This window comes from Amorphotheca resinae, assembly GCF_003019875.1.
Source record: "Amorphotheca resinae ATCC 22711 unplaced genomic scaffold M430scaffold_8, whole genome shotgun sequence".
NCBI lineage: Eukaryota > Fungi > Ascomycota > Leotiomycetes > Helotiales > Amorphothecaceae > Amorphotheca > Amorphotheca resinae.
Genome location: NW_020194478.1, coordinates 1,747,162 through 1,774,255, shown reverse-complemented (window position 1 = coordinate 1,774,255; position 27,094 = coordinate 1,747,162). Strand labels below are relative to the sequence as shown.

The 27,094-nt window shown below is 51.9% G+C and overlaps 10 protein-coding genes across 10 annotated transcripts; 4 read left to right on the top strand and 6 right to left on the bottom strand.

Annotated features, from left to right (window-relative positions):
* The first annotated feature begins 91 nt into the window (after positions 1-91).
* M430DRAFT_143018 (hypothetical protein) lies at positions 92-3,191 on the top strand. The gene is made up of 3 exons (XM_024862795.1): positions 92-180; positions 232-434; positions 492-3,191. Exons 1-3 carry the CDS (start codon positions 119-121, stop codon positions 3,083-3,085), a joined length of 2,859 nt encoding a protein of 952 aa, XP_024719965.1. The 5' UTR covers positions 92-118; the 3' UTR covers positions 3,086-3,191.
* A 980-nt stretch (positions 3,192-4,171) lies between these two features.
* M430DRAFT_104828 (hypothetical protein) lies at positions 4,172-5,599 on the bottom strand (the record flags this gene model as incomplete). Its single annotated transcript, XM_024860960.1, has 3 exons — positions 4,172-5,201; positions 5,266-5,404; positions 5,449-5,599. 3 exons carry the CDS (start codon positions 5,597-5,599, stop codon positions 4,172-4,174), a joined length of 1,320 nt encoding a protein of 439 aa, XP_024719964.1.
* A 413-nt stretch (positions 5,600-6,012) lies between these two features.
* M430DRAFT_260308 (hypothetical protein) lies at positions 6,013-7,053 on the bottom strand. The gene has a single exon (XM_024865333.1). The coding sequence runs from the start codon at positions 6,793-6,795 to the stop codon at positions 6,427-6,429; it is 369 nt and encodes a 122-aa protein (XP_024719963.1). The 5' UTR covers positions 6,796-7,053; the 3' UTR covers positions 6,013-6,426.
* Positions 7,054-10,432: 3,379 nt separating this feature from the next.
* On the top strand, positions 10,433-11,362 carry M430DRAFT_104629 (hypothetical protein; the record flags this gene model as incomplete). The annotated part of the gene is made up of 1 exon (XM_024860938.1): positions 10,433-11,362. The coding sequence occupies one exon, from the start codon at positions 10,433-10,435 to the stop codon at positions 11,360-11,362; it is 930 nt and encodes a 309-aa protein (XP_024719962.1).
* A 350-nt stretch (positions 11,363-11,712) lies between these two features.
* Positions 11,713-13,042, bottom strand: M430DRAFT_36019 (hypothetical protein). Its single transcript, XM_024866851.1, has one exon. It carries the CDS (start codon positions 12,662-12,664, stop codon positions 12,071-12,073), a length of 594 nt encoding a protein of 197 aa, XP_024719961.1. The 5' UTR covers positions 12,665-13,042; the 3' UTR covers positions 11,713-12,070.
* Positions 13,043-13,416: 374 nt separating this feature from the next.
* On the top strand, positions 13,417-13,628 carry M430DRAFT_260273 (hypothetical protein; the record flags this gene model as incomplete). Its single annotated transcript, XM_024865332.1, has 1 exon — positions 13,417-13,628. One exon carries the CDS (start codon positions 13,420-13,422, stop codon positions 13,594-13,596), a length of 177 nt encoding a protein of 58 aa, XP_024719960.1. The 3' UTR covers positions 13,597-13,628.
* Positions 13,629-14,856: 1,228 nt separating this feature from the next.
* Positions 14,857-16,104, bottom strand: M430DRAFT_51961 (hypothetical protein; the record flags this gene model as incomplete). Its single annotated transcript, XM_024868269.1, has 4 exons — positions 14,857-14,866; positions 15,122-15,202; positions 15,259-15,660; positions 15,716-16,104. 4 exons carry the CDS (start codon positions 16,102-16,104, stop codon positions 14,857-14,859), a joined length of 882 nt encoding a protein of 293 aa, XP_024719959.1.
* A 3,188-nt stretch (positions 16,105-19,292) lies between these two features.
* M430DRAFT_260219 (hypothetical protein) lies at positions 19,293-19,674 on the bottom strand. The gene has a single exon (XM_024865329.1). The coding sequence runs from the start codon at positions 19,581-19,583 to the stop codon at positions 19,386-19,388; it is 198 nt and encodes a 65-aa protein (XP_024719958.1). The 5' UTR covers positions 19,584-19,674; the 3' UTR covers positions 19,293-19,385.
* Positions 19,675-23,396: 3,722 nt separating this feature from the next.
* Positions 23,397-24,406, top strand: M430DRAFT_29330 (hypothetical protein; the record flags this gene model as incomplete). Its single annotated transcript, XM_024865868.1, has 3 exons — positions 23,397-23,942; positions 23,989-24,171; positions 24,218-24,406. 3 exons carry the CDS (start codon positions 23,397-23,399, stop codon positions 24,404-24,406), a joined length of 918 nt encoding a protein of 305 aa, XP_024719957.1.
* Positions 24,407-25,081: 675 nt separating this feature from the next.
* Positions 25,082-27,021, bottom strand: M430DRAFT_124290 (hypothetical protein). The gene is made up of 3 exons (XM_024861911.1): positions 26,783-27,021; positions 26,465-26,710; positions 25,082-26,419 (listed from the first exon to the last, which is right to left on the bottom strand). The coding sequence occupies exons 1-3, from the start codon at positions 26,991-26,993 to the stop codon at positions 25,149-25,151; spliced, it is 1,728 nt and encodes a 575-aa protein (XP_024719956.1). The 5' UTR covers positions 26,994-27,021; the 3' UTR covers positions 25,082-25,148.
* Between the last annotated feature and the right edge of the window lie 73 nt (positions 27,022-27,094).

Genomic DNA, 27,094 nt, shown 5'->3' with positions numbered 1-27,094 from the left:
CGTCAAGTGATCTTTGTGTCAATGTTGATGCCTGAAACCTCAAAATAGCCTTACGGATCACCAAACGCGTTCCCGATCGCGAACGTGCTTCCGGAAAAGTCACTATGGATTCGAGATCATGCCGGTCCGCCCAGCCAAGTCCTGGTCATCGACATTGAGGCTACCCAAGTCCTCATTCCCGTAAGCAGAGCTCCCCTCACCTCCCCTTGCCAATTGTTAACCATCTAACAGTCCTCGGCCGTTGCTCGCAGACCAGCCGAAGCACATCAAAAAATGCGCCGATGACCTCTACGAGTGGCAGAGCCGGGAGCGCGCTGCCCAGCAGCCATTCGTGCTGCATGATGGCCCGCCGTATGCGAATGGGAGTTTACATGTTGGGCATGCGCTGAATAAGATCTTGAAGGATATGATTTGTAGGGTTAAGGTGCAGCAAGGTAGGAGGAGGCTTGGTCTGCGGGAATGGAGGGGGAGATGCTGATGTTGATTTTCAGGTCGCAGAGTTGTTTATGTGCCAGGTTGGGATTGCCATGGTCTTCCGATTGAGATCAAGGCATTGGAGAACTATAGGGAAAAGCACAAGGAGGGAGAAAAACTCGATGCGGTGGGCATACGGAGGGCGGCTCGGGCACTGGCTACGAAGACGGTGAAGAACCAGATGAAGGGCTTTCGCGAGTGGGGAGTCATGGCGGATTGGGAGAATGCGTGGAGGACGATGGACAAGACGTTCGAAATAAAGCAACTCGAGGTCTTCCAGGGGATGGTCAAGAAGGGGCTCATCTTCCGACGGTTCAAGCCAGTATACTGGTCGCCATCTTCCAGGACGGCCCTCGCCGAGGCGGAACTCGAATATAAGGATGATCACGAATCTACAGCGGCCTACGTCAAGTTTCCTATCACCAAGGTCCCGGAGTCTTTGAGGGAACGGCTACCCGATGTCACCAATCTTTCCGCGGTCATATGGACAACTACCCCGTGGACCCTTCCAGCGAACAGAGCGATTGCTATCAGCTCTGATTTGGAATACTCTATCGTTAAGGTTCACCACGATCAGATGATTATTGCGAAATCAAGACTGCCACATATCACAAAAGTATGTTTCGGCGACAACCCCGTGGATATAGTTGTGGATTCTATACTTGGGAAAGATCTCAACAGCGTTGAGTACACCAATCCGCTTCGTGGCAAGGAATCTGCCCCTCAGCCCATAATATTTGCGGATTTTGTCTCCGCGGAATCGGGATCGGGTCTGGTTCACTGTGCGCCAGGTCACGGGATGGAAGACTACGAAGCCTGTACTCGGCTTGGTATCCCAGCTGTCGCCCCAGTCAATGATGAAGGCCGCTTCACTGACGCTGCTCTTCCTAGCGATCCTTCAGTGTTAGAGGGCAAGTCTGTACTAGGGGAAGGTGGCCAGGAAGTTTTGAGGATTCTTAGCAACACTCACCAGGTCCTCGCTACCCACAAGTACAAACACAAGTATCCGTACGACTGGAGGACGAAGCTGCCAGTGATTGTCAGGGCCACCGAGCAATGGTTCGCCGACGTTGGGAGTGTCAAGGATGAAGCCCTGCGCCACTTGAAGGCCGTTCGTTTTGTTCCCGAGGCTGGTCAAGCGAGATTGGAGAGCTTTGTCAAGGGACGCAGCGAATGGTGTATATCGAGACAGCGTGCATGGGGTGTCCCGATTCCAGCCCTCTACGACGAGAGTGGGAACGCTGTCCTCACAGATGCGAGTGTCGCCCATATCCTGTCAGTAATTAACGAGCGAGGTATTGACGCTTGGTGGACGGACGCGCCTGATGATCCAGCATGGATCGTTCCAGGACTTGAGGGCGTCTACCGGCGAGGAAAGGATACTATGGATGTCTGGTTTGATAGCGGCACCAGCTGGACGCAGACCGAGCAGCAAGCAGACGTCTACCTCGAAGGCACGGATCAGCATCGCGGCTGGTTCCAATCCAGTCTGCTCACGCACACCTGCGCCTCAGGGAGGGATACACCGCCCTTCAAAACCCTCATCACCCACGGCTTCACCCTCGACCAAGACGGGCGGAAGATGTCCAAATCAATCGGGAACGTGATCGCCCCCTCCCAGATCATGGACGGATCCCTCCTCCCCGCCCCAACTTCCAAGCGCAAAGGTCCCGACGCTCCACTCGGCGCAGATGCCCTCCGCCTCTGGGTCGCCAGTAGCGACTACACGCACGACGTGGTCATCGGGCAACCCGTCCTCAAAGCCACGCAGGCCACACTCCTCAAGTACCGTATGATCCTCAAGATGCTCCTCGGCTCCCTCCATCTCTCTTCGCGCACCGCCCCGCTCTCGAAACTCGACCACATCGCCCTCGCCCAACTCGAATCCACCATGTCCGACGTCGCGGCTTCGTATGCCAACTTCGAATTCCACAAGGGGATCACTTCCCTGAATCGCTGGCTCACCATCGACCTCTCGGCTTTCTACCTCGAGGCTATGAAGGATCGCCTGTATTGTGCGGACGGCGGCGGCGTTCTCGAAGAGCTGTTCCAAGGTCTGCTCCGCATGCTGGCTCCTGTTACGCCGCTTCTCGTCGTCGAGGCGTGGTCCCACCGTCCCGAATGGATGCGCGATCTCCCCGATCCCTTACACGCGACTCTGGACGAGCCGCTAACGGCTCGCAACCCGAAAGCAGAACCTCGCATCAAGGATGACATCCCGGCCCTCCTGGCAGCTCACGCCGGCGTCAAGACGGCGCTGGAGGAGGCACGCAAGAGTAAACACATTGGCTCGTCCCTCGAAGCCGCCGTGGTCTTGCAGGTGTCGCCCTCAAGCCACGCTCTCTTCACGCGCTACGCGGACGAGCTCGCGAGCATCTTCGTCGTGTCGGGCGTGGATGTCGTTTCCGGGCCGGGCGAGATGGATGTGGCAGCACAGAAATGGAGCTACTCATCAAGCTTCGCAATCCCCGATACAGAGGGGGAAGAGGGCATTGCCTGGGTGCTCCCGCCACACGGCGACAAGTGCGGAAGATGCTGGAGATACGTTGCGCCGGAAGGCGAGGAACTTTGTAATCGATGCGAGGAAGTCGTGGGGTCACTAAGCGTGTAGGATAATAGTTTGTTTGTTCTTGTGTATGTGTATATATGTATACCTACCTCCCTATCTATGTATAGTAGAAAAAAGAAATAAAAGTAAAAGGTCCTGAGTATCGCGTATCTTACCTACCTTACTCACTCATTACCGTCCCTCTACAATACAGCTCGAGAATACCAGACCTTATATGTAGTTTAGAGACAGTAGAACATCGTTAGTCCACCCGTCTTAAATTACTATCGAGGAGCCATTTAATATTTTTTTCCTAGATCCTCTCTTTTTATCCAAGTACTGTAGCATTACGAGTTGCGCTTTAGACCGCCCCCCCCCAACCCTTTTTTTTTTCTACTGCTGCTACTACTACTCCTACTACTGCTGCTAATGATGATGATAATAATGATACAGCATAGATTCGCGTCCTTTATTAAGTCTAGAAATTAATCAATCGCCTTCTTGTCTGTCTGTAACACGTAGATACCGTACTGTACCGTAGCTAATGTAAGTAGCAGAAAGCGAAAACTAGACGTTAAGAATATTTTTATTAAATATCTTTATCTCTTTATCTACCTAATGTGCGAAAGTACAAGAATCTTAGATTAAAAGGGGAAGCTTAGAGATAGGTAGATAGGAAAAAGTACCTAGGAAAAAGTATAGGACAGGATAGGATAGTTAGGCTTCCTTATCTTTTATCTTTAGGTATTCTACGTTACGATACATTACGATACATTACGCCCTCCCCCCTCTCTCTATCTTCTTTACCTCTAAAAATAATAAGAAGAACCATATACTACTTCCTTTTCATATTTAGATTTAGATTTTTTGGATTGTATGCATGGTGTCGTCTGTCTGTCTGCTAGAGGGGATTATTGGATTTGGGAAGAAAAGGGGGGGGGGGGGTGCGGGTTAATTATGTTAGGGGCCGGACCTAAACACTTATCAACTCATTAATCACACAATAAAAGACATACCTATCTAGAGAGAAAGATAATAATAAATAACATGTGAAACTCGCTATTCTTACACGATTAGCTAAACTAGCCATCTAACCCTATCATACATACATAGGTACATAACATAAACCACCTCTCGTTATAACCCCCCCTATAACCCCCCCTCCACCCCAACCACCACATCCACTTCTCCCCCCACAGCCTGCGCGCGATCCCTCCTAACCTGCTCATCCATCTGATCAGCCAAGAACGACAACGCCGCGCCCGCCTCACCAAACGCATCCAAGCCTTGCCCCCCCCTCGTCTCCTCTTCCTCGAACAAGCCGCGTTTGAGGAAAAGCACAGCTAGGGACGCGACGCCCGCGAGGAGGCCGCCAAGAAGGGTTACGGTGGGCCAGGAGGACGCGGGGGAGAGGTCGCGGGTCGGGGTCTTGGTGTTGGCGTTCTGGCGTCGCATTTTGGAATCGAGACGGTGTTGGCCGAGGACGGGGAGGGAGTCGGCGAGGGTCGTGAGGTAGGTGGTGGTGATGCCGAGGAGGCCGCCGGTGTCTGGGATTTTCCAGGGGAGGGCGGACGGGTCGGGAGAGGTGGAGGAGGAGGAGGAGGTGAGGAGGGCGGCGGCGGGAGTAACGGAGGGGCCGAAGATGCGGCTGCTGAGATCTTGGATCCAGGCGCAGAGTTGGGGCGAGTGGGCGCGCACCGACTTCGCGAGCCAGGGCTGAGGCAGCTCCGGAAGGAGCATGAGCGAGAGATAACCCAGAGCGAGGCAGTCCAGGCTGGAGAACTGCCGCTCAGATACCAGATATCTCTTCTCGCCTAGTAGATCCTGCAGCGGGCCCAGGAAACTCTGCGCCAGAGCATCGAGGCGAATACGCGCGTTGATCTCGGGGGTCGTGGCGAGCAGGCTGGAGACGGTCGTTCGAGGCGTGCGGAGACTGGCGGGGATGATGGAGTTATCCTTGGGTGAGCCCTCCTCCGAGTCGATATCCAGGCCCGAGAGGCCCAAATGCTCCGTTCGCAGCTTGGCCGCAGCGCGGATGGAAGGCGGGGTGAGGTATGGGAGCGGGAAGGGTTGGATGGTATTATAAAGAGGGCGAGTCACGCCGGCGTAGTTCTCCGAGGAGACGTAGAGGGAGAGGTCGAGCAGAGGCTGGCCCTGCGATTCCACGAACGAGGAGAAGCTGCCGTGAAAGAGTCAGCGCCGTGTTCCACGCAGAGAGGTGTTCAAGCTCATGCTCATCCTACGCTATGCAATCCGCAGCCTCCTGCTCTGACAATCCCGCATCAAGCACCCACTGCCCTTGGGAAACCTGCGCGATGTAGTGGATGATGTTTCGGAACCCGCCAATCCATCTCTCGCCATCCCTCAACGCAGGCAACTCATCTGCGCGTGTTAGTGACGCTCGCAATGGGGGCGGTCGAACGTACTGGTCGGGCTCAACGTAGGATTGCTGCTCGCGACGAGCTGCCATTCGCCGCGCGGCACGGCTTGTTGGAGGTAGGCGATGGCGGCCAGACAATGGGGATCGATGGAGGGGAGGGAGAAGGCGGGACCCCAGACGTGCAGTTCGAAGACCATGGCGGGCGGATGGGTAAGTGATGGGGGTGATGCGGTTGATGGGACCTGAGGTTCTGCAATAGGTAGGTTGATTGACCGGGTTTTGCGCGCACGTGTTCACGTGATGTCGAGGGGATCCGCAGTTTCCCCGTTTTCCCGTCCCGCGCGTGATGCAGGGACACCTCAGGCCACGCCAGGCCACCCAGCGACTCGGGTCACCGTTCTCACCGCAGCCTTCCTCACACATCACTCACTCAACGCATATCCCTCACCGCATACCTAGGTAATTATACATCTACACCGTCCATCCACCGCCCATCCATGCGGTCCCCCTCCAATAAATAATGCAATTTCAAATCCCCATTTCATTCCAAATTCCACGTCCCCATCATCCCGCCCCAGGAATGTAGATCAGGGCCACGCGCCAGCGTATCAGCGCTCCCTATGCGGCAGCGATTGACGGGCGCTGACGTCGCGTAATATATTGGGTGTTCTGCTACACAGTCTACACTACACTTTGCCTGCTACAGCGAGGTAAGAGGCGCGGGGGGAGGGGAGGTTGGGCTACGTGAGGGGTGCGGAGGTTTATTGTGTAATGGTTATTGGTCTGTCGAGCTGAGCTGGCCTGGGCTGGGCCGGGCTGAGGGGGAGGGGGGAGGGGGTTGCGAGGGGTGATGGATGATGGATGAGACAACATAGAATTCAGAATTGAAGATCAGAATGGAAGATCAGAATGGGAGGTAAAAAAGGGAGAAGAGTGAGGCGCGCATTCATGTACAGTAGTCACAGGAGGCAGCATGATATTTCCATCAAATAGGTTAAATTCTGATGCATCTGCTAAAGCGAGGCTAGGCCCAGACTGCATATGCAATTAATCCCTGAAATATAGTCCCAGATAGCCTGGGTATCCCGTCAAATCCAATCCCAACAAGCCTGCAGATCCACATATCCGAACCCCCCCAATGTGCCCACCGCAAAATATGAACGCCGATATTGTACAGACAGGTCGAACGAAAGTCGATTACAGGTGATGGTATTGGGAGAAATGGTACAGAAGGTCGAAGGAAGAGCGTGCAGCGAGCCGGCTCGGTGCAGGATGTGTTGCCCGGAGAGGCGAGCGCGAGGCTGTTCGCGGTGAAGAGCTGTGGAAGACAGACTGCTGCATCGCGGGGGCAGACCCCGCAGCTGCAGCGCAGAGGAAAAGAAGTTCCCGCCATGAGGGCGGGTAGACCATGCAGGGGGCGGAGGGAGGATTGCAGACCACCTGCGCCGGGTTGCTGTTCAGAACCTTTGATTCATGGTGGTTGAAAGTCTGCCGTCAGCCCACGGCTGCTCTGGTCTTGGGGGCATCAAGCGGAATGACGAGGTGCCCCCGTGTGGGTAGAATCACACGGTCGAGGAATGCGCGGATGCATGGAAACAAGAGTGGTTTTGTTTTGCCCGGAGAGTGAATTTATGTGCCCAAGATGTTCGGATGATCAAATGATCATGATCGAGTGTTTGAAGATGGAAGGAGGCCGGCGTCTCTACTTGGGGAGAGGAGGCAGAGGGCGCGACGGGGGCGGGCCCGGGCAGGGCGGGAGCTGCGAGGGGCGGTGGAGTGCAGGCATGTTGATGTGAGTTGGATTGATGTTGGTGTTGGTGTTGATGTTGATTCCGAGGAGATGGTTCTTGTTGTAGAAGACTTGTGTGTGTGGCTGTCGAGTTCAAGTCTCGGGAGGCGGGCGAGCTGATTTATATGTGTAGGTAAGGTATATAAGAGTTGGATGACGGAGCTGGATCTTCGGAACTCAAGGGCCGACGATAGTGAGACTGGTTGACGCAAGCGGATCGGATGGAGTATTTGAGACTGTGAGGCTGAGTGAGTAGTAGTGAACCTTTTGCCCTCTCGCCCGGGTCGGGGGAAGCCAGAGGCTTTATGTAACGTGGGGAAATTATCAGTGACGGGGGCCTGGACAGCGGTCAGCGACAGCGACACCGACCGATCAGAGATGTGGGAGATGAGCGACGTCTTGGCATGACGGAAGAGCGAAACAGGGCTAGGCGAAAGGGTTGGAAAGCCCCTTCGCGCGCATCATGATTGGCTGCGACCCCTGGCGGTCCCGTCGGCTGATCTCCGGCACGACAGGGGCAGAGTCAGCTGGGGCGAGCACCCGACGTCAGGCGGAGCACGGCAATCAGGGCGAGGCGATCGTCCTTTTTTTTCTTTTTCCCTTTCTTTCATTTTTTTTTCTTTTTTTTTTCTCCGTTTCCAAATCATTTGACATTTATTGACAGTATTGCTAATATCGGTATTTATGGTCATATTATTATTGTTGTTATTAAACTCTATTTTATTACCCTCAACACACCTATTTCTAATAAATACCCCTCAGCTCTGAACACAAGAGTCATCTGATACCGCCCATCTTCTGGGACTCCAGGCACCATCGGCGTTTCATGGTCCTCCCCCCTCTGCTGGCCCCTTACGTCAGCCTAAGTGGAGGGAGTCACGCGCGAAGAGGGGGCCGTGCCACGTCTGTCACACGTGGCTCGAGGCCTGTTGGTGCCGCAGCCTCAGGCGCCGGCGTCGGGGCTAGAAGGGTGGGGGTCACATGATCATGATAGGGCATTCATTCCAGTCGATTCTCTCGGTCGATAGGCAGCTAGCTACATTTGAAGACTATTGAGCATCTATTTTGAATACGCTTTAGAATCTACCAGGTACACTGTATAGATGTACAGAATCAATAGATATGCTCTTGAGAATCTACACCGACCTCTACTTATTTCCTGCTTTTCCCTCGAACTACTGCATGCACGTTAAGAGTACATATCGTCGGAACATGCAGGGTCCCGCAAACGTCAAGCCTCGGAAAGGATTGGAAGAGAGACGGACACCGCATGATCACCACCGCCGCATCTGTCGTCTCGTCTCTTCCAGTGTCCAGGTACCCGGCAAGAGAGGCCCGTGTCTGACATGATGCTCTAGAGTCTATCAGTCTATCCACGATTCCAAACCCCGGCGGCCACTCCTGCTATGCCCAAACCGTCTGGCGCATCCGAGCGACACCGTTGTACCGTTGTACCCCGTACTTTGTTACCCGTTTGTCCTGGCTTGCTGGGCAGGAGACAGGGGGAGGAGGGAGGAAAAATTCTATTTCCGTTGGATAAATTTTACCTTTTTCCTCCCATGCTCCACCGTCCGCTTTCTCCCTCTTTCTCCACTCCTTCTAGAATCCTCAAACTTCTTCTGTTCTGGATTCAGGGTCCAGGCGCGAGCGAGCGAGCGAGCGAGCACGACGCGTCCTGGGATGATCGGGACGACCGAGCCAGAGCTGAGACTCTCGAGCACTTACTTGGTCCTCAGCTCTCGGTCCTCAGTACTCCTCCGTTTGTTCGTCGCGCAAACAACGCTGGTCCAGCTGAGGGCCCCCCGAGGCTAGAGCAAGGCGTCGGATAAGGCTTGCCGTCATCAGGGACTGACTGACCGTTATGGAGTAGTGCCCCGTCATGATCGTCGCCGTCGGGCATTTTCCCACGTTTTTTCTTTCCCTTTTTTGTTCTTCGTACCGAGGGCTGCCACTGATGCTCGTGTGATGCTGCTATCTGCGAATCGCTGCCCTGTACGAGCGAGCAAACTGGGAAAGACGAGGTCTTGGTGCTTGGCAGACTACTGTCGCTATAGGATTGTGTACGCCAGACTAGAGTGACCACTACTAGAATCACAATACAATGCAATACAATAGATTACAATATATTACAATACAGATGATAATATCAATAATGCCTCCAATAGAGTGCAATATAAATGATCATAATACGACAGTAAGATCCAATAAACCCGTCCGGCAATGTCCTGGAAATAGCACATCCCGAGCGCCGACCCCTTGCCCCTGCATTCCGGGCGCGAGCGGGTCCGACGGGGCTTCTGGAAGGAGATTAGAAGGCACCACAGAACTTTCAGAAGTTTCTTAGAAACAAGTTGGAAGGCTTTTTTTATGATTCGGTGGGACGGAGTAGTCAGTAGTGTCAATATCAGACTATCAGTCGGTGTCGCTTATAGATAGATTAGTATTGTCTTTGCTGCAGTCCTGTAATAATATTGATTGATTGATTGATATCGGGCGGATCATGGATGCCGTGCATATGTGCAGGTAAGGGGGTTGTCGATGCCAGGAAGTGATCTGTTCTCTCTCCTTTCTCCTGCCTTATCGTACCGCATGGCTGGTCTCTCTTATACATGCTACATACATACGTACATGTACATACATACATATATGTACTGCAATGAATACTTTGTATGCAGAACATCGCAGTGCGCACAGCATTCAGGAGAGAACAGCGTGACTCGTGCGCCCCGGAGGAGTTCCTGGATCCAGCGTCCGGGCCCTGACGGCCGTGCCAAGGTGTTGAGGCGACCAACAATGTTGAGTCGTTGAGCCAAGCGCCCGAGTCTAATCCCTAGGGTAGGAGTGGCATGAACCGTGGGGACATGTGTTCTTCTTGTCCTTTTTTCGAACTATTCTACTATCAAACTGCGAACTTGAAGATCCGCATCCGGTCCAGCGTCATGCCTCCTTCACGCTTCCCCCCGCATTTTCCACCGCGGCACGGGATCTATGGCACGTGATATCGCCTGTTTCTCCGAAACCCGTCTTCTCCACGGAGTACCGATACCTTAACACTCGAGATGCGATGCACCGGTGAGACGGTCGAAGAGGACGGTGTGTATCAGGACACATGTCAATTCAATCCCGAACTAATCCCACGAAGACTGGACACGACAGGGACACCTTCAACTGTGCGAAGGACTCGGGTTTAAGGAGGTAGCTTTTGAGAAGTGCCGCGGCGACACCGCTTCTATATATCATCATGGGTCCCTGGAGGGTCAAGAAACACTTTCTCGCCGCTCCCGATCTCCATGATCTAGCCACCGTCCTCGACGCCGGCCTCAAAACCCACTTCCAAGATGTAACCGCCGTCGTCGCCCCGTGTCCCGACCTGCGCGCGCCGCCCTTCCACCTCGCGTCCAGAGGCCTCAGCGGCAACCAGCGCATCGCCGACGTGGGCGGCCCTCCCAACCTCCATCCGACGCCCAAGTTCGACCGGAAGTATTCGCTGCTCGACCTGATGTCGCTGATGGAGATGTCGCCCGCGAAAGGCTTCGTGCTCGGCGCTGGCGCCGGCCCCTTCCACGTCCTGGGCGTCAATACCGAGCTGATGCCGAACCTGGGCTACGAGGCCGGCGAGCTGGTCAACCTGACCCATTTCGCCAAGGTCGACGAGACCACTGGGAAGTGCGTCTGCGACAAGATCCCCTCCAACTCCACCGACTGCGCCCTCATGGCCAATCTGTTCGGCAGCGACGGCAGCCCGGGCGATGTCATCAAGATCGTCGCCAAGCGGCGCATAGGGGAGGCCAACTTCCTCGCCGCCATCCAACAGACGCTCCGAGCCAGGTATGGGGAGCGTCAGGTCAGCATGGGCGGCGTCTTCCTCATCAAGAGGGGCAAGGCGTCCATGCACGTCATGCCGGATTTCAGCAAGACGCCGCTGGACATGAAGGACTCGCACAAGTGGCTGCGCTTCTATGAGATGGAGGCCCCAATGGTCTGCTTGACCGTCTTCCACTCCTATGATCCGGGTCTGGCCCTGCGCATGGAACACACGCATTGCTTCTCGGATCATGGCGAGGGCGGGCATTATCATCACGATACGACGCCCGACGACGTTGAATACGAGGCCTATCTCAACACGGCCAGCGTCCTCTATCGGATCGACCAACCTGAGGTCGGGAACTAGCAGGATGCGCTGGATTGGGGAGTGACTGCTGTTGAGGCTTGTCGGGATGCTGTGATGTTGTTTTCATGGGGTCTTCTTCTCATATTATGATTCGAGAGGCTCTGTAGCAGAAGTTACGACTCGTCGAACAAGACGATGATGTCCATGCTTGAGTTATGAAGGGGGGCTGAAGTGATCTCTCGCTCTCCTACTCACGTTTTACTTGAGGGATATTTATCTCCTGGTTTTCGAGTCTGTTTCCCAGTCTGCTTCTCAGTCTATTCTGTGTGTTTCTTGGTTGTTCTTGGTGTGATTTCTAATCTTCTTATATGGCAATCCCCGGGCATCACGAGAAGTCTCATGAGTGACATCATACACTAAGGATGGCTTTTAGTTGAATTCTAGTATACTCCTAAATCACAGCTTCACAGCTTCACAGCCTTACTCATATCTAACGACTTCCCCTTTACCTCCGTGATGAGCGAGACATGCTTGCTCAACGCTACTAACTCTCCCTCCTCATCTACAACATAGACATCCGTATCAAACCTGCCGTTCTTGATCTCGTGGGCGGCGATCTTCATGAACAACCACTTGGTCCCTTTTGGATCCTTCTTGATCTCACTCGACATGCACAACGTCGGGTACCCAATCCCAACCTTATTGTCATGCCGGTCTGGGAAGTAATTGCCCGGCGCTGCCATGAACTAGACACCATCAGCTTGCGGGCTAGACTCGGGAACCGAGACATACGGAATCAAGCAAGCAGCCAAGAGAGAGGACATCGAAACCATCAGCATCCGTCCGAGCACACCACTTCTCCCTGACATTCCTCCCGAAGCGTGCGTCCCATGCCGCGCCCCGAGCCCCCTTCAGTATGCGGTTGTCGCCCTGGAACGCCATCGGCACGAAAGGACGCATCCACTCCGGCGGGACATCCGGCATGCAGTCGCGCTCTCGGTCTGGGATCTGGTGCTTCGGGATTGTCGGGCGCGCGGGCAGACTGACGCCTTGTTCGGTAGCCAGATTACCCATGGTCAGCACGGCCAGGACGCAAAGCTGAAGAGTGGTCGCGAGCGAGATCTGGAGAATGGAGACGCGGGCGCCGAGACTGATCTCCATGATAGTGAGACGGACAGTTAGGGTCTGTTTAGTGACGCCATGCACGAATTGGACGTGCGAGGCGATGGGATCGGGTTGTGGGAGCGCGGGATGCTTGGCAAGCATGTATCTGCGGGCGGCAGTGAAGATAAGCGTGGTGAGGTATCCACCAAGTGCGGCTCTGGTGGTGTTAGCCGGTGTTGCTTTTCTTTCATGTTTCATTTTCTTTCTCCTTTTGAATTTCTCGTCTTCTTTCGTGCTCATCAATCTCCTCTTCTCTCCGGAGGGTCTTACTGCGGTCCACACCAATCCCAAGCAATTCTCGCCGTGAAGCTATTATCCCCGCTCCCCGGCACCGGCTCCAGAGCACACGCCTCCTGCAGCGAATTTCCCTTTCTCGGTTGCGTCTTCGTCATCGCGGAATGCGGGGTAGTGCGGGGTGGCTGATCTGATAGAGCAAGACGGGACGGCAGGGCCCGCAAACTCAAAATAGCTTCTGGTGGATAAAAAGCACCGTGCGATATGTATGTACTCTGTAGAAGGTTTATATCACGTACAACAGACTCGCGAGCGCGATGACATGTTTATAACAAACAGCGCAGTTATCTCTTGTCTCCTCGAACTGCAAGGGATTCATTCACTTCCCAACCGCGCGCGCATCATGTTGGCTTTCAGCGAGCCCTGCCTGTTTCCTGGTCCTTTGATTAGCTAGCTCCTATTTCCCCGCAATATTCGCCGTCCCTGCCTGTCTTCCTATACAACGCTTATCGAGACCCCTGGTATAGTTCATGCAAGGGAGAGATATCACACATACTGTACAGCATCATCGTCCCGCAGCCACAGATAGATAGATTCCTTTCTTTTGGTCGTGGGTACCAGACTTGGATTTGTTTGTTTCTGGGGTGGAGGGGTTGAGGAAGGGGGGGGGGGGGGGGAGGGGGAAAGGGGGGTTTGAATGGTGTCAGGGTGGGGTGGTGATGGATAGGAGGAGTGATATGGGAAGTAAGGGAGGGGGGTGTTCCTGGTTTATTCTCTATTCTCTATTCTCCATTTTCTCTTTTCTCTTCATCTATTCATCTTTTATTTTGAATTTCTCTCTTCATCTTTCTAAGAAGGGAAGAGAGAGGGAAAGGGATTTATTTTCTTATTTTTGAATATACATACATACTATACCTTGGCTTTCTACCTATCCCCGCTCCTCTGTAGAATCAGATTCAATTAAGAGCAGGTAAGAGTTTTTGTGGGGGAGAGAGAGAGAGAAAGAAAGAAAGATGTGTTTTGATTTAGATTAGTTATCTCTTCTACTATGCTTTTCACCTCTTTTCACCTCTTCTTACCTCTTTTCACCTCTTCTCATCTATCTCTTTTCATCTCTTCTCATCTCTTCTCATTTCCTTATAGGTAAGTCCTGCGTCGATTTAGGTAGGCCCTTTCCTTATTCTCCCTCCCTCCCTTCTCTCTTCCTTTTCTCTTCATGACATACATACCTTAGCACAAAAACAAAACAACTACCTTATAACCCCAGACTATAAAATCATGAATAAACTAATCTCATACTTTATCTCTCTTCACTATAAGAGGGGTGTGAAATCAAGAAAAAGCCCTACCTTACCTTACCTTACCTTACCTTACTTACCACGAAACTCTCTTGAACCCCACCAAACCTGTTCTAGAGCTGGAATTTGAGAATTACTTGACTTAGGTAGGTAAGGTAAGGGAGGGTGGGATTTGGTGATTTAGTGATTTTGGGATTTTGGGATTTTGGGATTTTGGGATTTGTTTCTTCTTTTGTGGGTGAGTGAAGAGGGCGGGGGGGGGGGGGAGGGGAAGGCTAGGAGAAAGGAAGGAAAATGCTGAATGAATAAAGTAATTTCAAAGCCACAGAAATCTATCTACTGCGTGCGTCTCTCTCTGTCTTACCTTACCTTCTTGACACTATACCTAGTATACCGAGGATAAGCAATGTAGGTAAGTCAGTTTAAATAAATAAATAAGTAACTAAGGAAAGAAGTAGGGGAAAAAAATGAGAGAAGGATAACTTGGATTCAAATGAATTGAGTTTAGAATCTTTGGGGGATGGTATTTTAGGAGTTAAGAAGATCGGGTTTGGGATTTAGGGGTTGGGACGATTGGGGTTGGGATTTAGAGGAGGTATATATAGATGGGTTGTGCATTTGAACATCAGAGACATTGTTTATGGGGTTAAAGTTTGTGGGGAAAGGTAGGAAGAGGGATGGGATTGTATAATATATCTTGGAGATGCGGAGTAGAGAGAGGAGAGAGGGGAGCAAATATCGGGGTAGGGAAAAGGTAATTCACGACCCGACATACACAAGCAATTCGAAACAAAATCAAACACACGCAGCAGATCACCCGAAATAAATCAATTACCCTCACAGGCATGCGCAGCCCATCTACACGTCTCTCGACGAAAATAAACCGCATTTAATACCCAGACTTGGCACCCCACTTCCGATGCCCAGCTAGCCCACATTTCAGTCCGTCGGAACCCAGCCCAGGGACCAACAACCATTAAACATCTCCCCGCACACAATTATATCCTATGCCATCCCATCAGAGCATCCAATCCTGGTATCTCAGTCGTAGGTCGTGAACGCCATCCCAAATAAACGAATATGATGATAGAGGTTCGAGGAAATGCATTATGCCGTCTCGCGCTCGCTCTTGGTGACGGCGCGCCGCTCGCGGCCCTTGACGGACCATGGGAAGTGTGCGACGGGAATGACGAAGAAGGAGTTGCTGCGGGGTGAGCGGTCAGCCACTGGAATCGATACATTGTTGCGGCGAATACATACCTGTCATCCGCGATACCGGCCAGCGCATTGTACCACGACATGAAGGCAGCGAAGATGCCAAAGTAGCCCCCAGCCTTGATGACCACGGCCTTGGGAGCGCCATCCTGGCCGTACAGGTAGCCGATGGAGAGCAGCAGGAAGGTGAGATCGAGGAAGAAGAAGAGCAGGAAGAAGGCGACGGTGGAACGCAGCGTACAGAGCAGCAGGATACTCGTGAAGACAAACCAGCCGGCGAGGAAGAAGCCGAAGGCATTGGTGAAGTCGTTCGAGCCGGCCGTCGCCCCGGTGTATGCCGCCTCGATCTGGAAGCCGCCCGGAGTGAGCAGGATCGCGAAGGAGAGCCAGAAGCCGCCATAGGAGGAGAGCGCCGTGGCACCAAAAGTGTTCCCTACTGCCATCTCCCTACGCAATTGATCAGCGCTTGCTACAGAAGTCTCATTACGGTGAGCAGACGTACCACATGCCAGCGAGCAGCTGGACGAGCCCGCCGTACCCGAAAGCCAATGCCACCACGATGTTAGGTTCGTGCACATTCTTCACGCCAATGTTGATGAGGGAGAGGACGAAGGTGGTCAGGGCGAAGGCGCTCAAGCCCAGCGGGGCCGGATTACCAAACTTGCGGCCAGTGGTGGGTTTGTAGAGACCTGGTTGGAACTCACCACCGAAAGCCGGGAACCGCGCCGAATCGCCCGTGTTGGTGTGGGCCAAGGGATTTCCGCCATAGTCAAAACGAGCGCGCTCGCGCTGGGCAGCGGTCTGCGAGGAGTTGAGGCCGGCGGCGTGGTCGAAGGTTGCGGAGGTGCCGTTCTCGTACTCCTTGGAGTCGGAACCACTGGAGGTAGCCATGGTGTGGGCGGATAGTGTTTTTGTATTTGTTGTTTTTGTTGTTGTTGTTGTTCCTGGGAGGGGAGGGGAGGAGAGGAGGGAGGGAGAGACAGGAGAAAGCTATTAAAAGAAGAGAGATTAATTAGCACGACTCAAGGAGGGAGAGAAGGGAGGGGATGTAGGATTTATATACAGTAGTAAGGTATACTCTGCCAGCTCCGTCAAATAGGCTATAATGGATCCTGGGGCAAAGCAGGCGGAGCTGGCAGAGAGAGCTAAGCTGGGGACTGCGACGCTGGGCGACTTGTGCGTCTCCGGGCTGCTGTAAGTGGAGATGCTGGGCTGGATTGGATTGGAATAATCAGAATCAGTTGGATGGAGACTGAATGGGGACTGAACCTGAATGGACGGGGTCAACGGGGTTTCGACTGGACAGACGGGACGGACTCGAGGAGGACAATCGACGATCCGGGATTAGCGGGGAATAGCGCGCCATGGGCAATGGGGAATAATATGGGGCCCCGGCAGCTGCACTACTGGGCCTGGTGGGGCGCGGAGCAGTGAAGTTTTACCGTCGCTGATTTTATATTATTAATACGGATTTACCAGCGGACGGCGGTTAAGAGCGGTTAAAATTGACCAGGAGGGGGGGCAATACGGGGTAATTGGGGGTAATTCGACGCATCCAGGCGTGCTTCTGGGAATAAATGTCAGATCATCGTGGCTTGGGCTTACCAGGGCCCAACAGACCCCGATCAATGTTCATGTACAGTACTAGAGAAGCAAGGTAGAATCTCCAAGTGAACCCCTCCCACAGAACCACAGAATATTAATCAGAGCCAGATTTCTTCCTGGAGTTATCCCTGTCTCTTCCTCTTGGCCTGCCGGCGACCGACGAGCTTCGAGGATACCAGAGACCAGGTGCACGCCCTCAAGCCAAGCAACGGTAGTACATCCACTGGTACGCCCAAGACCCATGCGCCATGTCTGTCAATCAACTGCCCTTCCACGGCAGAAGCCGTCGCGGATGGGGACCTTGGGATCTTCTTACTCCGTACGGGAGAGGAGAGACGTGAGGTAGGAGTGGAGAAAACCCATCGGATAAGGCAGAGATATACAGAGATATCCAGAGATATACGTCCTCCAAGCAAGAATACGCAAGAATAGCAGGAATACAGGAATACGCAAGAATACGCCCCAGCCAAACATCATCATGATTCAACAATAACACGCGGATTAATAACCGTGCGAAGAAGCCGGGGGGTGGGAGGGATAACGTATGGCACCGGTGAACTTGGCCACTCCGCTCCGTACAGTACGTACCCTGGCAGTGGGCACCAACACGATTGGCAAACTTGCAAGGGGGTCCGCCCGGCACTTCCTGCTATTGCAGCTCTATCTTGCTCCGTCCCCAGAGCCTCGCGCCGGGGCTAGACTCGAGCGGGAAGTGGTACAGATGCACGTTGATAAGTCTCCTCAATTATCAATATCAATCTGCCAATTACCAATCCACGCTCTCGATCGTGTACTTTGTGCAGGGTGTGATTAGGCACAATACAGTATATGGCATATGTACCTACTACCTATGTATGTATGTATGTATGCACAGTGTCTTGATCTCTCTAACTGCCAGGTTCTCTCTATCCCCCCTCCCCATCCTCCCTCGCCCTCTCACAATTCTGTGAAGACTGTACTTGTGCACACCACATCCGGCTCTCTGCATCTCCGCCCGTGCTGGTCACCCTGCGGTGCACGGCTGATTAGTCCAGGCGCATCATCGGGAGGGCAACCCACATCATCGCACACAGGTCAGTTATGCTGCCGTATGAAGGAACCGGCAGGTCCAGAAGAATAATGCTATTTGCTTGGTTCCTTGGCTGTACGGATACGGAGTACCCCAGGAAAAACCGGGAAAACACCAGACGATCCCGCCTCTCTGGCAAAGCTCCAGTTTTTTCGTCTTCCCCAAGCCTCACGTCTAATTACATAATCATCCCCGGACATGCCGTTCTCCATCTCCTCGTGCTTCTTATTATTGTTACAAATAATCCACCACCAAGGCCTGGATTGCGATCATCCTACTCCCTCTACTCCTGAGCTTCGAAGGGGTCCTTTGCGGGCGTCTCGAATCCCTTACAAATATGGATCTTACCCCGACTCTTCGTATGAGAAACCAACCAATACGGAGGGATCAATGCAAGCCGAGGCTGCCGGGCGTCGCTATTATTGGCAAATGCGATGCCTCTCTCAGTAGTCTGAGCGGATCATCGCCGAGGCACAGCTTCATCATGTGTGGGGAAGCTCTTGCGGGGAAAAAGAGGCGCACGCAGAAGCCGGGGACAGACGCCCTCCTGATCTTGTCGTTCTCACGCGTGCGTGGTTGTCTGGAGGAGTAGTGTTGATCTTCTTGGCTTCCATCCATCCACGCATATAATTGAGAGACTCGATTCAACGCCATCTGATTTAGCGCGCGCTCACTTACCAACAACCAACGCTCATCTCCTGTTTGTTGTCTTACCTACCTTACCTATACCGTACTGTTCTGATTACTATTCCCTGTCTTCCCCAGCTCTTCCATCTCTCCTCTCCAACATGCATGCCTGGCAAGCGCGTATTTCCCCTGAAATTCCAATCTCCTCTCCGCCGAGAATTACGAGGATGGTAGGACATGGCCAGTCTGCCTCCCTGACCTGACCTGATCTGAGATATCCGAGTTGGATGGAAATCGAATCAAATCATTCGTGGTTGAGCTTTTCCTCTTAGTAACAACAATAACTCACTGACGATGAATGATGAAGTCCCTTTTGAAACCTTCATTCAATGCAATACAAAACGGGATCCTTCTGAGAAGTGATATCCATGCCGCCTTTACTATTGCTCCTGACCTACCTTCATTTCAATTAATCATATATACCACACACATCAATCAAATACCCAATTTCAGATTCCAAATTCATTCATTCCCTACCGTGTGTATGTATCTATTATCCAGAACCGTTCCAACAAACAAAACCAACTGGTTCTATCCATCCGCCAACCATCATAAGCCCATAAGTCCACATTTCGAATCCCTGAGACGCCGGCACTGCAAGATCTCAAGCACGCAAGGTAGATAGCACTGCAGAAAGAGCAGTAGTCAGTTCCGGATGGCCGTTCTTGTCGAATAGGTATGAAAGGTACGGTGGGTAGGTAGGGCAGGATATCCGAGATAGGATTGAGGAGGATATGGCTGAACGCGCTGCTTCTTCTGAACAGGGACGGTTGCGAATGTGTTGGCTAGGTAGGATGCCTTAGCTGCATTATCACTCAATAATAATCATCAGTAATAACGATTTCTTTTCCTTTTCCTTTCCTGTCTGTCTTTTTGTGCGTGGGGGAGGTGTAGGAAGGTCTGACGAGGAGAAGACATCTGTCTCTCTCACCTCTACTTTGCTTGCTTTGCTACCTACCAGTGAGTGAACTATCCACCCATCCACCCATCCATTCATCCATCCATCCATCCGCGCCTACGGAGTGTACCTGCCTACCTTGGGTATTTTACCGCATTTTACCTCGGGTATTTACACCTATATTATACCGTATATCCATCCAGTATAAATAAAACCCATCCAAACCAACCCCCCCCCCCTCCCCCTCCCAGAGCGGACGAAGCAAGTCAGTCCTCCGTTCCCTGCAGAACGGCTATCCTTTCCCGCGGGCCAGCGGAGCGGCGCTCGGCCATTCATTAGTGCGCGCCGGTCGAATGGAAGCGCGATTGCCAGGAAAGGGGGCTCTCGAAAACCATGGAAATTTTCTTGGCGGTGAGTAGAAGCATGTGGGCTTGCGTGGTTCCTGACCGCCCAATGATTGATTCAGGAGGGAAATTTCTGCGTCTCCCCTTATCCTTTTTTTTTTTTCTGACTACTTCCGGGCCTTGGGGCTTGCGGCGTGGTGCCGGTGGGGTCTGGCATGCGCGGTTGAATGGCTATACTATTGTAAGTAGGATCGCTGAAGCTTTTTGGATGGGAATAAGCCGATGAGCGATGGGATGGGCCGATGAGCAATGGGATGGGAAGAGAGGGAGCGCTCGAAGAAGTCGGGTGTTCGCACCTAGGTTCGTTCAGGTGAGACGACGGAGAAGGGATCTCTGAGCGGGCTGAAAAAAAAGTCTCATCAATTTCGAGGACAATGGCAATCTCGGAGAAAAGGTTGGATGCCTCATCCTCCCGGTGGCCGTCCTGATCTCTTGACTTTTTCCGAACCATTTTGATGATGGGTCTGAGTAGGCTCGGAATTGCGCTCTTGTACTGTACGGCGACAATTTGTTGTTCAAGCTAGAAACATGAGAATGCCTTCGTGAGTTGACACGCACGTACCACGGTAGCACACAACCTCGGAGGCTTCTACTGTCCGCGCACCCTCTCATATTTCTCATGAGCCGTATAGTTTCTCCTTGTCAGCTGTCATGTCGTTCTTGGTGACTTCTCTGCCCTTGTCCTTTTCTGACTGCCGCGGCGACAGTGAGAGCCGACCACGCTGGTGGCTGGACTCGTCTTAGGCACTGGCCTTCAAGCTGTCCCCTGTGAAGCATCTCCGCGCTCCTGCTCTGTCATTTGTGTTCAAGATATATTGCTCAGTGGTTCGAAGCGCTTCAAATACACGTTCTCAGATGATCATCTGCCCTGTTGCTGGCGAGCGATACTGTTGAGCGGCCCTATCCGAGACAGCCAGCGGTGAGCACTTGGGGGGTTGTCACGAACGCAAAGTCGTAGCCTCATCCCATTGTCACATTTCGCTTCTTATTTCCCTCAATACATTCATTGGGGCAAGCTGCCGTTGAGCCTGCTGCGGTGGCACGACCGTCATCCATCGAGGCCGTCGGGCGGAAACAGCATCTGCGCTGCACAGAAGCACTCGAGCAATCGGCGGCCAGGGATGATGATGTACATGGCGGCTAACAGCGCTTGGGATCTCACTTGACAGGCATGCATGCACCCGACGTTGCGGCTCGACCGGGGGACAGGAATATCGATCTTATCGGCGGTTTTCGGATCGGGACGAGGCACGATGATAGAGAAGCGCGGCTGCTGATTGTCATTGCCGCAGTCCCTGAATATGACAGAATGAGAGACCGCCACGGTTCCCTCCTATTCGTTGGGACAAACGTGAACTGCTCCTCGCCCGTCCTATACGCCAAGCCGCACGAACGCATCTACTTTGAAGATGCGCCCGCCCATCCAACCAAGCAACTGCGTCCAATCTTCTCAGACGCCTCCAATCGGCACTCCATCGAAGCTTCTTCCTATGCAGGCACTTGAGCCTACTGGTACCGGCATTGCCTTGCCTAGTGATCAAGCGCGCGTCGTCGACTGACGATCTGGTTGCTGCAGATTCCCACCCCCATTTCTCGCCTTGGCAGCCCTACCAAGAAGCAAAGAGAAGCGAATCCCAGGTCCCGCTTCTCTTTTTCCTCTTCTCGACTATCAACATCATCATCATTGAAGCACTCCCTCCCTTCAAGATCATTTGTCTGACACTATCTATTCTCTGGCGCACTTACCCGCTGACCTGTAGCACGTTTGACCGGACCACGGGCATGGTTGGTTCCGTCCCTGAGCGAAGACCGATATCATCGATTGATTAAAGCGGTTGAGTACAGGAATGCAAGATAGATTGGTTAGATTGGATAGATTCTGTCTGTACCCGGGATTCCGACGACGGACATGCATGAGATGGTCGATCTGGTATGCGAGATGAGAGATTCGCGATGGCTGCTCCTGGTCTGCGATCTGTGCTGGGAGGTTTGCGATGCGATGTGAAGACTACGACTCCGGAATATGCCCAGGTACCTACCTAGGTAGGTAGGTGAGGTAGTCACCACTTCTGCCCTTCTCTGCACTTCCATCAGTGAGGTGTGCGCACCTGAGATTTCTTTTTTTTATAAATATTACTCAAAGACACCCAAGAGAGATATCGAGCCCCTAATTGTGCTGCTCTTCTACGATTTTGAGAGGAGTGGGCGGAGGAATCATATAGATAGGGCGCCAGCCGAATACTCAGGACACTCACTTACTTGCATACTTACTTCATCGGACTCGACGAACAATCACTCAAAGCAATCGCAGTCTAACGCTGTCTTCCCGGACAAATATATCTTTGATCGCGATAAATTGTGCATTGAATGAGAATCTGTCGATGAAGAAACGCAGCCGTGTTATACATCCATGAGTCGAACGGGCCTGACGCGTTTCTGAATTCGATACTTGCACTCTGTGAGCGCCACAACTACACAGGAAACGCATACAAGTAGGTCCTTAGTTAAGGTACGTACTCCCTTTCCCTAAGGTTAAAGAGCTGACTGCACTTAAGCCGAAAACCATCCCCCCACCCCTGCTCATCCTCGACAGGATCCAACATCATGAGATTAATATATCGCTCTCGCTCGCCCCCTTCATCTTCAGACGAGTCAGGACTAGGTACCAAGCAAGAACCTATCGAAGAAGAAGAGACAGACCATCGGTCCTGATAACGAGAAATCTGATTCATCTGTGCCTGCTGAGAAGCTGGTTCTGAACTCTGAGGTGAAAGAATCTCGAGCGAATAATGAGGCTAATTGCACCGTGCGAGAAGATGCACATACCGAAGACGATGTCTCTGAGCATTCTTGGGCCATCTAGTACGGGGTTCAGATAACCACGGCCTGTATAGGAGGAAAGATAGCGGGATGGACGTGGTGGGTGATTGGGTGAGCAGCTCACAGGTGAAAAGCGAGGTTGCTTGAGATCTGGAGGATCTGATTGTTTCGGACTCGATGCTTGACTCAGTTTCTTGCCAATAGCAAATCAAATGATGGTTTCAAAACTAAGGTATTGTAGGCTGAAATAAAATAAGATCATGGCGATTGCGTGGCGTGACTACTGTTGCGAAATGAGACGTAGTATCTTGCCGTGGTAACATGGCCTTTGAATACCCAAAACACTTTCATGAAACCAGAGCAGATCAGAATGAGTGACTATTTCTCTCACATAGGAGCAGGGTGATTCAAAACCTCATATGAATAACAAGTGTTAAGCAAGCCTGCTATAACTTTCAACAAACTTGGTATGACAAGTCCCCTCGAAACTAGAGTCAAGTCTGTAAAGAGATGTCATTCTCGAAAGACAAGAGGAAAATGTATCATCGTCTGCTGTTTCCGATAGCCAGATTCACTGAGTTTCTCCCCACTCATTCATCCCTCTACGTATAAGGCTGAGCATCCTTCAACAAAAATCGGCCAAAACCTCACCGAAAACCAGTACTTCCACTCAATTCGATTTCTTCAGTAACCAGTCAGCATGTCTGGAACCAATAGGAACCATCGCAATTGGAGGAGGAATGCCGTGGTTTGCCTTTCACGACCTCTAGAGGTCATTATTGAGAAAGACGAGGATCTGGAGATACTTGTATCCACTCCACCAACTATCATCATCACACCCCCAACTCCGGAAGTTGGGTCGGGAACTGAATGGCCTGGACCGAAATCCGATTCAGAGACAGAGGACGAAAAGGGGCGAACTGATAGAGATGCCGTTGGCGAGAAAGACGATGTTCGCATTCGAGGTGGTGGTGGTCGGCAAAGAAGATCGTTCACGCTGTCTGCCTCTGATGCCGAAGAAGAAAGAAGTCGATCACCCAAACAGGCTCGAACTTCATCTGATAGAGTCTTTCGCATATCCCTCAAATCAAAACTGGCAAAAGCGACCGGGATCAAGGCTAATGAAGATGTCCAAAGAACGACTAGCAGTCCTTCTCATGGTCCTGCTTCGTCGACTGAAGCAGGAGATATCATTGAGCAGGTGGTATCTGAAGGCAATGTGCCTTGGAAATTCAAGTGGAAGCCGGTAGACGCTCCGATGTCTTTTGGTAGCGATGCTTCAAACCTGCCAGCGCTGGGTTCCAGATACTGCCGCCCAGCACGAGGCTATGGTAGTCAACCTACAGTCATGTCACCATTTTATCGACAATGTACGAATCGATACGCTTGCTGCCTACGAGGCTGCCAAAATGAGGACGAGAGTGAAGACAGAACTTGAGCGTTGGAAGACCCCTGGAAAGATATACCCGGGAGGGGTAAGTATAGAGCCACCTGGTAGAATCTTAACTGACAGACGAATAGTGTGGATGTCAGAACCGCTCAATCAATATCCAAAAGTGTAATAGCAAAGTATGTAAGAGCGAATCTGAGAGCTGCAGCAAATTCTACGGTACAGGGGACTCCATTTCTGGTAATATGAACGAGTCCTGGGGACCATGTGGTTCCGACTTAGACGAGGATAAAGCAGAAGATGCAATGATGTTCTTCTGAGACTTAGAAAGAATTGCATGTTATAGCTAGCCTGACGTTTGTTCGACCAAAAAAAACAATTCTAATTCATTTCCATCATTTTTTGTAGGGTACAGTGCGCCCTGTAAAGTCCTGCCCTCATTTGTATTTTGACCTCGTGAATAACTGGGTACCTATACTGGGAGGGAAAAGGAAGACAGGTTTACCTCACCACGGCGGCAAAAGAGCATCAACATTTGGGACCAGAAACAGTGCAGAGAATAAGTGAGATGCGTACGCGGGCACTACCTCTCTTGCCTTCACACTTTTGAAGGATTGCGATACCGAAATGTAATAGGAAAACAATTAGATTCGTGCCTACACATACTTTTACAGGACACGGGAAAAAAAAAGAAAAAAACATACAACAGTAGGTATTCGCTGGTGGTCACCCACCCAACTACTAATCTACCGATCTGAGGCTTGTGTATGGCAGAGCGGACGGGATGCCCAATTCTCCTCAGTCTGTGGTCGTATGTGACAGCTTTCCTTCTAATATATAATGTATACCGGTTTGCTGAGCAAGGTAGGTAGGTAGGTCGGCAAATATAGCAGTTATCAAATGCAAGATGGGCGCTGAGTTTAAGAAAGTATCCTTAGATATGATATCTGTCACATGTGTGGATGAGTAAAGAACCGAATAGAGAAAGCACACAAGTCGCCCAATCAGCACACTAGTCAGGGTTCATTCATCATGCTTGTCAGGGTAATCAAGTTCCTACATTCAAGTAGACTCCGATGATATGTCTTGATCTCTCCCGCCCTCTTCGGATTCCACGATCTCAGTCTTTTCATCCTCCTCAGCGTTATTCTTAATCCATCTTCCCTTCTTTCTGGAGCCTTTGTCCACCCCCCTTACACCTCTCGGATTCCTCATTGGCTTCAAGAACCCATCGACATGTACAGCTCCATGCATCTCCTCGTCATTATCCAACAAATCATCAATGTCGCCTTCCTTTAAGTCATGAGCCTTCCTAAGATGCCCCATGAGGTTAGAAATATGGTTGAATCCTCGAGCCTGTCTCGGACAACCTTCGATTGGGCAGAGGCAAGCGTATAGCCCTGGGCGGTATTTCTTGGGCTTCCGAATAGCATGCCTCCTGTTAAATCTCTCCTCGCCGTCACCGCTATCTGAAGTTTCCTCAGACTCGTCACGAAGATCAGATATCTCCTCTGGTTGATATATTGTCAAGAGATCAGCTTCCGTTGACTCGGGCGGAGTCTCCAACAACTTCAGCATCGTCATCCCCTCACCAAACATATCTGCGCATCTCTGAGTTGCTCGAGCTATGACGTCCGGCGGAAATCCAACTAGAGCAGCAGAACCTAATACCTCACTCCAATCCCTGACACCAAGTCTCCTTCCCCTGGATGGCACTCTTCTCTGTCTCTCCGGAGGTAATTCTGGAGTTTCCGTAACGCGAGGTGGTGCGAAAACTGGGAGAGGCTTCTTCTGAATTCTAGCAACGCGTATCAAGTACTCCTCTTGCGTCTCCCCATCCAGACGTTCGTACTTCTTCCGTGGCCGTCCACGATTCGAGGTCTTGGGTCGCCAAAGCTCAACATCGACATCTTCAGAGGTTTGAACGGCGCTTGACTTTGGGCGTGAGGCCAAGTTTTCGAATTTTCGGGGCCTACCTCTGGATCTCTTCGTTGGCGTCAATGAGTCTGGAGCAACGCTGGGTGTGCGATCATCATCATCGGTATTGGCTTCGGAGCCCGAACCATAATGATGACAGATCTTGCGCGCGTGATGGAGAGCCATGAGGACGGCATCAAGTTTTGTGAGGGTGTGGCGGATTGAAGGTCGGAGAAGATCTCTGGAGCGCTGGTCATCTGCTGAAAGAACTGCTCTCATGATTGTTGTTTCTGGAGGAGGCTGAGAAGGTTCCTTGATGATAGAATCTTCATTTGCGCCTCCAACGATGGGGCCATTCGGTTCCTCTTCATGGGGCGAATCGTGAGCTTCTTCTGTTCTCGCTTTCATTCCAGATTCTAGCCCCTCATCATTATTATCGACATCGTCAACACCCTCCCAACTCTCTGCCCAATCCCTTGCCTCCCATTTCTCTTTTGCAATTTTCAACGCAGATCCCACCAACACATCTTCCAACTCCCTACTCGGCCGTTCCCTTTCTCTTCGCTTGAAAGTGAATGCCTCGTCTTCATCTTCCGGGCCCACGTGCTCATCTGTCCTAGGCACCAAATCCGGAGGCAGAGGCCAGGCCGTCCAAACCTTCGGTGGGGACCATCCATTCCCTTCAACGTCCTCCACGTCATCAGCTCCTTCACTCCCTTCTCTGTCTTCAGGATTTTCGCCTGATCGTGACAAGGCGGCATCTGCTCTTTTGAGTTCACGGTACTTACGAGCTCGCCTTTTGAGAGCAAATGCATTATATAGGTGAAGACTCAGATCCCTGTTCCGTAGCTCAATCAAAGACGCAGCAAGACCGCGTTCTTGGGCTGTAAGGGATTGCCATGTTGAGGGGGGACCAGTCCAGCGATTGGGGCGCTCGATTTCTTCGCTATCAGAGGGCTCATAGCTACTTTCCGATGCGCTGTCTCTCATCTCTACTGATTTTTGTTCTTCATGTTCGTCTTCGCAATACCTTCCAGAACGGAGTTGAGGAAGAGGGATTTTACTATATGGCATTACCGAAGCGAGACAGG

Excerpts from the sequence above, each read along its gene's own strand:
- M430DRAFT_143018 (XM_024862795.1), top strand. The coding sequence starts at position 119 with ATGCCGGTCCGCCCAGCCAAGTCCTGGTCATCGACATTGAGGCTACCC. Across the intron at positions 181-231 it reads CTACCCAAGTCCTCATTCCC|TCCTCGGCCGTTGCTCGCAG; the intron begins GTAAGCAGAGCT and ends ACCATCTAACAG. Across the intron at positions 435-491 it reads TAGGGTTAAGGTGCAGCAAG|GTCGCAGAGTTGTTTATGTG; the intron begins GTAGGAGGAGGC and ends GTTGATTTTCAG.
- M430DRAFT_260308 (XM_024865333.1), bottom strand. The coding sequence starts at position 6,795 with ATGGCGGGAACTTCTTTTCCTCTGCGCTGCAGCTGCGGGGTCTGCCCC.
- M430DRAFT_36019 (XM_024866851.1), bottom strand. The coding sequence starts at position 12,664 with ATGAAACATGAAAGAAAAGCAACACCGGCTAACACCACCAGAGCCGCA.
- M430DRAFT_260219 (XM_024865329.1), bottom strand. The coding sequence starts at position 19,583 with ATGGATGGATGGATGAATGGATGGGTGGATGGGTGGATAGTTCACTCA.
- M430DRAFT_124290 (XM_024861911.1), bottom strand. The coding sequence starts at position 26,993 with ATGAGAGACAGCGCATCGGAAAGTAGCTATGAGCCCTCTGATAGCGAA. Across the intron at positions 26,711-26,782 it reads AAGGCGAGCTCGTAAGTACC|GAGCTGATGACGTGGAGGAC; the intron begins GTGAACTCAAAA and ends AAGGGAGTGAAG. Across the intron at positions 26,420-26,464 it reads GGCAAGGGATTGGGCAGAGA|AATCTGGAATGAAAGCGAGA; the intron begins GTTGGGAGGGTG and ends ATGAGGGGCTAG.